At 38.7% G+C, this 11,521-nt stretch overlaps 1 protein-coding gene and 1 pseudogene across 1 annotated transcript; one reads left to right on the top strand and one right to left on the bottom strand.

Moving 5' to 3' along the window:
- The first annotated feature begins 667 nt into the window (after positions 1 to 667).
- Positions 668 to 3,981, top strand: LOC147859186 (P53/DNA damage-regulated protein). Its single transcript, XM_087326376.1, has 4 exons — positions 668 to 800; positions 2,593 to 2,742; positions 2,842 to 3,094; positions 3,479 to 3,981. The coding sequence occupies exons 2-4, from the start codon at positions 2,659 to 2,661 to the stop codon at positions 3,622 to 3,624; spliced, it is 483 nt and encodes a 160-aa protein (XP_087182502.1). The 5' UTR covers positions 668 to 800; positions 2,593 to 2,658; the 3' UTR covers positions 3,625 to 3,981.
- A 2,453-nt stretch (positions 3,982 to 6,434) lies between these two features.
- LOC147859187 (uncharacterized) lies at positions 6,435 to 7,794 on the bottom strand (annotated as a pseudogene).
- Positions 7,795 to 11,521: the final 3,727 nt, after the last annotated feature.

Raw genomic sequence — 11,521 nt, forward strand, 5'->3', positions numbered from 1 at the left:
CACAAGATAGACAATGTTGGAATAAGAATGCATGATTGGAACCACCCGTTCAAATCTATACTTGGACACTTGACTGACAAATGCTAAATTTGTTTAGCAAAGCTTTTTTGAAAATATACTCCTCCCTAATGATTTATATTTAATCCATCGACTTAACGATGCATGGTTGCACCAGATTATTAAATACACTCTCTCAACCTTAGTTTACACAATCCACGCTCTTATTAGTCAAAACGATCCTCTAGAAGATCCAAAATCTCCTTCATGTTTGTGTCTGTCCTCGGATGCGAAGAAACTGAACACTCGACAAACAAGGTCTCCCAAACTAACGAATGGCAAACGACACAAGATGGGCTTGATATGAAGTAAAGAAAGATGGCATGAATAAAATAAACAACGCAGAAACGTATATATATGTATATATGTACATATATACATATATACATATATAGGCCTAATGTTTTGGATATTTACAATGATGCCCCCAAACATAAATAGAAGCGACTCGACGAGTAAATGGAAACCTCCTCCCTACACAAAGAAGAAGAGAAAGAAGAAAAGGAAGAACCTAAAGAAGAAAGCCATCACTCTGAAAACCCTAAAATTTTAACCTCTCACTTCACCATCACCATCACCACCACTACCACCATCATCTTCATCTCCATCAGAAGATTTGGCTTGCTGGTTTTTCATCGTAGCATCGAAGTCATAAAATTGAGTAGTTGTTCTCATCGCCCGATCGTGGTCTTCTTAGTCGGTTGTTGCAACCATCACTGTCATCATCATCATCATCAAAATCGGTATGTTGGTTTACATTCTAGCATGAAAGTCATAAAATTGAGATAGAAACCAGGTTTCATCCTCTCTGTGGACTCGACATTGCTCCCCATAGATCATATTTGTATTCCCATGGGCATTAGTACTGTTTCTATATTTCCACCACCACTACCACCACCATACTTTATCCTTTGCTTATTCATATCACAAGCTTCATACATTACTTACCCATTGTGCTTCCACAGTTTCTGTAGTAGGACCTAACAAGTAATGTTTTGTAAATATGAGAAACATTTGGTACTTGCCCACACTGTACAGGTAAATATTTGAATATTTTGGGGAAGCATGAAGGAAGTGCTAAAGTCTATAGGAAACACGAGGGAAAGTTGTTTCAAATATTCAGTACTATATGGAAAGATGAAGGGAAGTGGGCTGTTTCCTGCACTACACGTGGCAAATTTTTGAATATGTAGGGAAATGAGAGTGAAACTAGGTTCTTGTTCCATATTATGGACAAAGATGAATGAAAGTTGTTGACATGGGAGATTCCCTATACTATAGAGAAACGTGAGGGAATTCAGGCTCTTTCCTCCATGGTAAATTTGAACTATGTATAGGAAGCATGAGAAAAAAGCCTCTTACCGACATAGGTAAATGTGGTAGCTTGTTGACACATGGATTTCACATGTCAGATATTCTGTCTAGGGGATGTTTACGTCTGGGGTATATCACTGGACCCGTTGTTAACATTACCACGGGAGTATGTTATGGGCATAACCATAACTTACCCTGTGGTAGTTAAAACCATAGTTTTCTACACATGAAGATAAGGGCGTGAGGTTTGATTGAGAATGTAAAGAAGGATGACGACTTTTAATCGTAGGGATTGAGACAACCTTTAGAGGCCCAGTGTGAACTTGCTTGGGGGCCTTGGGTCTGGCCATAAATATTAGGCCTAGCTATCCTCATTTGACATGTCATTCGACTACATCGAGACTGATCTCAGGGTGATCAAACTCTTGTAGCAGGTATGGCTGGAGTAGGGGTATGGGATGCCATTCAGGGCTTGGATCCGTCTCAATCCCTTATCTCGGGGGTGGACGGGTGGGTCGGCACCCTTCTTTCTCTTGCTTTCCCTTCATTATCTTATCTATTTCCTTATTTTATGCTTACATTAGAATTAATCTCTAACACCAGTTGTAACTGGGTATGTTCTGCTTTCATGTAAGACCTAATAGTGTTGAAGGCTGTAAGCAAACACGAGGGAAAGTGGGATGTTTTCCACATGAGAATTGCTGATCACTATCAGAAACATGTGGGACACTTGCACAGGAAAACAAGATTGGCAAAACCCCTGTTGCATCTACCTATATATGGTATGTTTCGTCCATGCCTCAGAAGCTTCAGTGGTCAGCACTGTAGGGAATTACAAGGGTAAGTGTGATCCTTCTTTCTCATGCGAGAAAAGGTCTATAATGTCTTGCTCATAATTCTCATGAGTCGTTGAAGATGGTAAGAGAAGAGTACAATGTGTTTTGTTGCAAGTTGTTGGGCTTATTGGATCTTTTGCCACATGCACCTCTTTATAGAACATTTTCAGGGAGAGTTTCCAATCCTTTTGTAATCCTTTCCTTCATAATCATATGGTGAATGTCTTCAGCCCAAGAATAACTTGATGTCTGTTTTAAAAAGTGCTCTTTCATGCTAACTTGCATTAAGTTGGACATTTACATATAGATATCTGGTATTAGGTTTTCTAAGTGTTATTCTCACTTGCTTGTATTTATATTAAATATGGTCTCTAAATTCTTTTAGGACCCACAGAGCAATAAAGAATCACATTAGTGATCAAGAAGATTTAGCTTGCTTGCTTTCTAGACGATGGATGAGGGTGTGAAGAAGCTACAAGAAGATCTTTCTCATGTAGAGTATGATGCAGAGCTTCTTCTTCTTGCACGCAGAGAGGTAAATAAGATAACTCGAAACATTCTATTTCTCCTCCATTCAATGTTCCGTCTAACATCAGAATGCTCACTGACAAGTTTATGTTTCTGCTATGATTAGCTTGTTGATAGTGATAGAATGCGCAATAGTAATAGGGAAGCTCTTACAGCTCTGAGGAAAATAGCAAAAACTTCTCAAAGTAGTGTTCCTGTACTTGGCAACAATTTGGGAATTTCATCAAAAGATGGAAATGGAGAGGAGTGTCGAACATGTGGTGACTATGATAGATCAGAACCAGTGTGGTTTTTATGCTCCGGAAGTGATGTTTTTCTCAACATTCCTTTCCATGAAGCACATACAAAATTAGAAATGGGTAACTTTGTTATAACAAAATTTGGGCAGAGCATGAAAATACCCCTAATTTGTTGGGTACCATTACTAGAATACTCCTAGGTTTCCAAAAATTGCCAGGATATTCCTTTCAAGAGTACATCTTAGACTAGAAAGGGGTGTTCTGGTGAAATTTTGTGAAAACATAGGAGCATTCTAGTGAATACCTGTCAAGCTAGGGAATTTCTGTTTTTTTCCCTTAATTTATGTTAGATAGTAGTGTAAGCACTTTGCACGAGTCTTGCATTTAAAGTTTGAGAAAGTTTACTTTGTTAACATGAAAGTCGTGATGTACATATATATAGTTGAAAAGGTAAATTAGACATGTATAATCCCATGGCAGTATTTTGTGTTTTTAATTATATAGATCAAAACCAATTGGAGATATCTGTAAAAAGGCTTCAGAGCAAAGTTAAAGAGAAGACACTTGATCTGTCCAACAAGGGTGCTCTTGCTGACAAGATTGGACCAAATCTATTGAAAGCATTTGTCACTCTGAAAGATGATCGGTAAAAATATTTTGCTCAGCTATCAATGTTTATGAGAACTCATCTCTCAATGTTTATCTTGAATGTTTGTTTGTCTATGAGATACTTCTCACCCGTAGGCATATAAGCATTTGATGGGCATGCATGTGAATGAAAATGGTATCCGCAAAGCAAATACATCAACTTATATACATGCAAATGAAAATTGTGTACACCCCTTTTTTCTCCTAGTTCCTAATCATGTTGAATTGTACAAGAACCGGAGTGGTGTACTATTTCTACTGGCACCATACAACATGCAAAAGAAGTTTGTATTTTGAACAATTGTTTTCTTCCGAGATAGCTTTGTTTGAAATCTTTTAAATTCTCCATTTTTTTAGTAATAATGAAAATTAAGAGTACTGTATTCTCTGCTAAAAGCTTAGGTTTTAGTGCTCCATCATAATGTGACTGGAAAAGTAATTTTATTTAACATTATAATATGACTAAATATTGGGAGTAATCTTTGTGTTGTATGAGTGAGACGTTCAAACAACATAAATAGGTGGTATACGAGGAATACAGTGTCATGACCACGTTGTAGCATGCCAAAGGCTAATAACATGTTGGATGGCTTAGAGGATGCAAAAGTACAAGCATCTACTCCCAACTAGCATAGATGGTGTTGCCATCTAGTAGTTGGTGTAGTCGTGTGACACTCATTGGTTATGAGTAGTCATGTCATTCGATGTTGGAAAGGTAATTTTTTTTGAAATGAGTTCCAAGTAGGTAGAAGATATGGAGAAATGGTTTGGATGATAGATTGCATTGCATTCACTTTATTATGTGCCAAATTCCAATCATAAATTGATCCATGCGTAATATACGTGGTATTCAACATCCGTAATATTCGCGATATTCGAGAATATAGAACGGCCCTAAGAATATTATAAAACCATTTGTTTACATATAAATGTACACACATACATATATGATATATGTATATGCTTGTGAATAACTACTACCAAATATTTAAGAGGGCACGTGAGGGAATCGTGGAGAGGGACGGTGCAGGTCGCACCGCTAATGGCGCGTTCGATCTCCATCGTCCAAGATGGATAAAAAGCTGACAGTGTTTGTCACCAGGAGGCCGACTATGTCAAAAGGAGCCCTGCTGTTAGACAACCTTTGTAAGCAGGAGCTCGACTCTATTAGAAGGAGCCCCGTTGTTTGACAACATCAGTAAGAAGGAGCTCGACTCTGTCAAAAGGAGCCTCATTGTTTGACAACCTCTATCATCAGGAGCTCGACTGACTCAGGGAAGGAGCTCGACTTTAAAACAAACATCAAAAACTCCAAAAAAAGGTAAGTGTACAACAAATATTTGTCATGAAAATGATCATAAAATTTCTCATAAAAACCTAAAGATTCAAATAACAAGTCTTACATAAAATATTAAAGCGTCAAATGTTGACAACCCTAAAATGAAATATGAATATACATGTTACATATTAAGATTATGGCTCATGTCGGGATGATTGCAAGATGCAACCACACTTTTTACATGTAACATTTGAGTCCCTTAAAGTCAAGGTCAAGCCATGCTATGCAAACACCAGACCTTCTCATGGTCACATATTGGCAATCGCCTCCTAGCTCGACTTGCACCTCTTTGTAGTTTTTTGGAGTGGGATTTAGAAGTGTTTGGGGAGTTGCCAATAAGTTTTTGCAAGATGTTTATTGTTGCATTTCTTTTGGCACCAATTTGTTGGTTGCGACTTATTGATCTACCATCTTCTTCATTGGTTGATTTTGGTGCACCAACGTGATACACCTTAGCCACATCTTCCAATGTTTGTATACTTTCGATAATAGTTGCACGGTCGAAGGTTCTTAACCCTTGCTCGAGACATTGAAGTGCTTTTACGACCGTTTGTATTTTGGACTTGATTGATTCAATGTCGGATGTTGTGGGGTTTGTCTCCTTGACTCGTTCTACCTTTGCCTCCACTTCTATTTCTATTATATGGTCCATTCGCATTTGGGTCGCGTGATCTATAAAAGGCAACGAGCCACATAAATGTGGCATATGCCTCTCAATAATCATTCGGATATCGAGTAAATGCTTACATTTACTCGCAATGTCTTGACAATCACAATATGAGCATTGGAGTGAGACATTATACCATAAAGTGGGAGTCGTCATGCTCAAAATTCTAAACCAATATCGGGCCTCGTCGACATTTCCATTGTGGAAGTATCGTCGACATATTTTTCCAATATTCTCTCCGCTTCTTTAAGTTGGGACCTTTGATCCCTACATTTCGCACGGGGTGCAAACTGACCACTCTCACATATTTCTTGTCGTTGCTTGTATCACTCTATTATGGTTCCTCCTATGCAAGTGCCAATTTCACTGTCCTCGATTAAGACATGTAGAAGGTCGGTATACTTGATAAACTGCCAATGTCTTTCCACAATATTGGTAGTGTCAATGTGTCCATAGTTGAACGTTCTACCAAACTTGGGCCAGAGTTTCCTCCACACACATGTCAAACCACACCATCCTCCTATATATTGCCAAACATCGAGCTTGTTTGCATATTCTACCTTTAACTCCTTACACATTGCATTGAATGTGGATTTAGTAATGCATTGCATCAGTTGGCACATTCGTTGATAAATATGGCTTCTCTTAGTTGCACTTACTTTTGGAAACAAGTTGTCCACCCATGACTTTTTGGCGTGAAACTGACACAACAAAAGTCGACACTGTGTTTGCGACCGTTGCCCATTTACAACAATCCAAGATTGACGGTCTGTTGCAACCACATTAGTTATGGCATTGTAAGATGTTCAACATTTATCAATCACTATCGCATTTGGCCTCACCGTGGGCATCCTTGCGAATATGACTCTCAAATAAGTTTCTAATGTGACTTGCTCATGGTTTGACCCCTTATCAGAACCACAAAGCATGTACCATAACGAGATCCCAATTCCCATGGCGTCGGGGGCAACAACTGCATATAATGGTAGCCCAAATTGATTTGTTTTAAATGTCGAGTCGATTGCCCAAGAGTTGTTTAGGGTCAACCGCTCACACATTTCCAACATCCATTGATCTTGAAGTATCAAGATAAATGGTTGTCTGGCGGGAGATCTTGGTTCACTAGGCAGGTAGGGTTGAACATGAGCCACTTTCCCAAGATCTCGGAGTGCATAGGCATCTTGCATCATCAAAGCCCAATCAACCTTAGTCATGGCACTTCTGATTTTTAATCTATTTGCCATGTTATGGACCTCCTTTGGTATCATAAAGAACCGATAGCTAACAAGCTCTAATGGACTAGCCTTGGACTTATGATATGTTTCCTTACGCATGCTCATTCGTGCACATGGAATGTGCACCCACATGGGGGTGTGCACCTACGTCGTCGAGTGGAATTAGATGCAAGTCGAGATGTCCCAACACGATGGCAACCATACCTAGTCAAACACATACCCTTCTTGATTCCTTTCCTTAAACGTGTGTTGTACTTGGTTTGCAAATCTGTGAGTGCATCATCTAATTGGTGGGTTTCTACCTTGATCACTTCTATGGGTAGGGTCTTGTTATATTTGGCCATGCTTGATCCCAAACCTTGTATCGGGTCGACCTTCGATACCATTTGGCAACCACAACTTGTAATGAGGGCTTTTACATACTCCTGTGCGATGCCATAATCACGTACATCAGTCGCATAAACTAGCTTTACCTCTTTAAGAGTCTTTGAAAACATGTGATGGGATGTGTCACCATGTGACGCTAATACTACTTCCCTCCATTTCTCGACGTATAATACTTGAAGATTAGGTGATGCTTTAAGGTAAATTGCACTCGCATTCCCGAGTATGAGACGACTCTTCATGTGCCTCCATGCATGAAGTGAAAGAGGTGCTCCATCGAGACATCACGTAATGCTTCTAATGTTACCTTAACTTGTCCCAATAAAACTTTAACCATCAAATTATACGTACCTCTTCAAAATGCAAAATACCTAGGGGAACAATACATGAAGGGATCGACTGCCTCATCCTCATGATCGGAATCTGATGACTCAAAAGGAATCTCCAATTCGTCCTCAGATACAAAGGATGCATTGGACGACCATGACGTATCCTTCAATTCATCTTTCGACATGGCGAAGACACCATGATGCATTATGCTCTCCATAGCAAATACAATATGATCGAGAATGCCAGTGATTGAGGTGAATGAAGTGAATGTGAGAGATTATGCGAATGAATGAATTCAAATAATTCACATGTCAAATGGAGTGGATTATTTAAGCTCTTCTTCAATGATTTAGTTTGAGAATGTTTAGGGCTATTAATGAACGATCGAGAATGCGGGTGAATGAAATGAGTGCGAGTGATTAATAGACTGTTAAGGAAGGGAATGAGTTCAACCCTTAGTGAATGAGTCTACCTCTTAGTGCATGTTATTGAATTTGGTGAAACAATTTAGTGTAGTCGTTAGTATGATTGTTGAAACGCCATCATTATACGTAGTTGGGCACTTGACTATTAATGAGTCGGGCTCCTCATTAATAAGTCTTTTTGAAATGAATCGAGCTCATTAATCAGTCGGGCTCACTCTTTTGTAACGAGTCGGGCTCCTCATTAACCAATCGGGCTCCCTCCTATAACATTGTTGTACATTGCTTTCTCTACCTTCTCCATTATTGACTAGTATTGCATTGTCTAATATTGCAATATTGTACATTGCTTTGTCTACCTTTTCCATTATTGACTAGTATTGCATTATTGTACATTGCTTTGTCTACCTTTTCCAGTATTGACTAGTATTGCATTATTGTACATTGCTTTTGATACCTTCTCCATTATTGACTAGTATTGCATTATTGTACATTGCTTTTGATACCTTCTCCATTATTGACTAGTATTGCATTATTGTACATTGCTTTTGATACCTTCTCCATTATTGACTAGTATTGCATTATTGTACATTGCTTTTGATACCTTCTCCATTATTGACTAGTATTGCATTATTGTACATTGCTTTTGATACCTTCTCCATTATTGACTAGTATTGCATTATTGTACATTGCTTTTGATACCTTCTCCATTATTGACTAGTATTGCATTATTGTACATTGCTTTTGATACCTTCTCCATTATTGACTAGTATTGCATTATTGTACATTGCTTTTGATACCTTCTCCATTATTGACTAGTATTGCATTATTGTACATTGCTATTGAATAAGATTCACATTGAGTCACACACTAACCAAAATGAGATTCACATTGAGTCATATACAACCAAAATGACATTCAAATATTGATTTGATATTACAAATTGAGATTAAGATAGAGTTCACATTGAGTCATATACAACCAAAATGAGATTCAAATATTGATTTGATATTACAATAAAGTTGGCAATACGCATGAGATAGTACATCGAGATGTGGACTTTGATGTTACAAACTACAACATGCTAGTAATTAAAATAACCCTAAGCCAAGAGTCCTTCGTGACCATTTTGCCATGACTTTCCGAAAGAGCTCCACGTCTTCAAATCCAAACCATTGCTCCTTACCCTACACCACAAGATGCCATCAACCTAAGCCATTACAAAAACAAATGCTCAAATTCAATTCTCATAAATACTTACAAATTGATCGAACTCTAATCCTTGATTGAACTCCTCAACCAACATTCGAATGGTTTGCATCACATAATACCCACAATCCGTCCCATTAGGTTGGGTTGGGATATGCAATACATGGAATCGCTCGTTGTTGATGATGCAATGGTCATGTGTGGCGTTAGAGATATGTCGTATAGCCAAATCACCCAATGTCATCATGCCAGTAGTCGGATAATTATTTAGTGGATCACAAAAAACAATTGGGCTCGTCAGCTTGGCATCGAGACCTGTAGGAGTCTGTCGCATCTTTATACAAATCACCCAATGCCTTGAGTGCAATATTGGAATGAAGACATATTCTCGTTTAGGGACTCGAGTGAGTATCTCTTCTATCTTATCACTTTGGCCTTCTAATTGTACCAATAGTGGATCCACAATATGAAACTGCTTGTTGATCTCGGGGGGCAGCGAGTACTCTATCCATAAGTGGAAGAGGGTCATCATCCATGTGGATGCCATCTCCCCTACAGTGCACAACGAACATAGTTCTACCTCCATAAAAAAGACCGCTAGATCTAGTCGTCATCAAGTCACTTAAAACATGTTTATTTGGCTAGATTAGTAACTACAAAAAAAAACATGAAGTTAACTATTGATCTCATGCCCCCACTATAATGGCATACCTAGTGAACTTATTTCTTGTTGTGTTATCCCATGTTTTTGTGATTGTCCCAGGACCAACAAAGACAATCCTAATGTTTGCACCCTCATCTGTGTCAGATGATCTAATGAACGACAATTTACTAGGGTCCACTTTTTTCTTGCGGATTTTGGATTTTAGGCGTCCTTGGTTGTTGGGTTGTGGATTTTGATAGTTAGTCTTGACCACCATCGATCTCGACATGAGCCTCATTTTCTGGCATGGGAAGCCCATGATTCTTACACTAAAATTTATACATAAGATTCACACATAATCATTCACACACTAGATTTAGACTCACATAAGATGCACACATAATTATAAACCATACTTATATAAGCTTCTGACGTAGCCACAATCTTCAACTTCAATTTTGGCATCCTATGCTCCTTCCCCTCGTCATACCTGACCATCTTTTGATTGACGAATTGGGCAATGAAATCAGCCTCCTTAGATGTTCAAAGTGCGTTTAGAGTGGCTTTGAAGATCTTAATCGCTCTTGTCCTCAACTTCCTCACGTGTGATTAACGTGATCTGTTATACTTTAGCTCCGGATACAAAAAACACTTTATTAATCGGTGTCTTTCGTAGTGGTTGAAGAATGACATGGTTGTGCTCCTCATTGAGGTCGATTGCTCTTCTTCTTCTATCTTTAGCCCCCGAGGCAGTATTGCACAGATACCATGTGCCTTTTGTAAGTGAGCCTCCATGTCAGCTTATTTGCGAAACCATCATACCTCTTTTCTACATGAATCTCCAACGATACATGTGCGACATTTGATACTTGTCCAATCTCTTGCACACTTGAAGAGGGATATAGGGTCCACTACAACAATAATGTGACATGTGTATTAGAAAAACCCAATATATACTTACTTCAATAATGATTACAAGAATGTACATTGTTTGATATCTTCAACACCTGGCCCCACATCATGTATGGGGTTCGTATCCATGTTCGAGTCTTTAAGGGCCCATATCCTTATCACGAGCCCATGAATGCAAACATTTTGAGTATTTAATGTGGCACTATAACTTGCACATTTTGATGCAAATATTTGTAGAAACTACAAACATAAAAGGTCGTTGTGTAGAGCCAATCTGAGGTTTGATTCCACGCAGCTAGATCGAGTGTAAGATACGGATAGGCTAAGCTTTTAAGATTCTAAGTATGTTTCCATATTATCTTATCAAGAATTTTACTTTGTCATGTAGTGGAGGTCAATAATAATATGGAGTCTAGTTGCGACGAACATATGATTTGAAACACAAAACTCGAAGGTATAACCTCCACAAAGTTTGGTGATACATACCTCTTGACAACAGGACAACAAGTGCTCACGAATAGCAGGATAGTAGGTGGTGTGCCTCGCTGAAGTTGCCTAAAACCCTAAACCTATGGCTTCCTATTTGAAAACAGGCAAAAATGATAGGTATATGGCTTTTTATACTCATCACTAACTAATGAGTCAGGCTCCTCACAATGAGTCAGGCTCCTTCTTCAATGAGACGGCTCCCCAAAAAGAGAACTTATGATGGCGTGTTTTGTGCGCTTTTTCTTTATCCACATTGGACGGTGTAGATC

The sequence above is a fragment of the Azolla caroliniana genome, unplaced genomic scaffold (assembly GCF_043228905.1).
Source record: "Azolla caroliniana isolate FFs.n. ecotype wild unplaced genomic scaffold, voAzoCaro1.0.p SCAF_10, whole genome shotgun sequence".
In the NCBI taxonomy this organism is placed as follows: domain Eukaryota; kingdom Viridiplantae; phylum Streptophyta; class Polypodiopsida; order Salviniales; family Salviniaceae; genus Azolla; species Azolla caroliniana.

Coding starts and splice junctions, on each gene's coding strand:
- LOC147859186 (XM_087326376.1), top strand. CDS start 2,659: ATGGATGAGGGTGTGAAGAAGCTACAAGAAGATCTTTCTCATGTAGAG. Junction 2,743..2,841: donor TTCTTCTTGCACGCAGAGAG/GTAAATAAGATA, acceptor TGCTATGATTAG/CTTGTTGATAGTGATAGAAT. Junction 3,095..3,478: donor ACATACAAAATTAGAAATGG/GTAACTTTGTTA, acceptor TTAATTATATAG/ATCAAAACCAATTGGAGATA.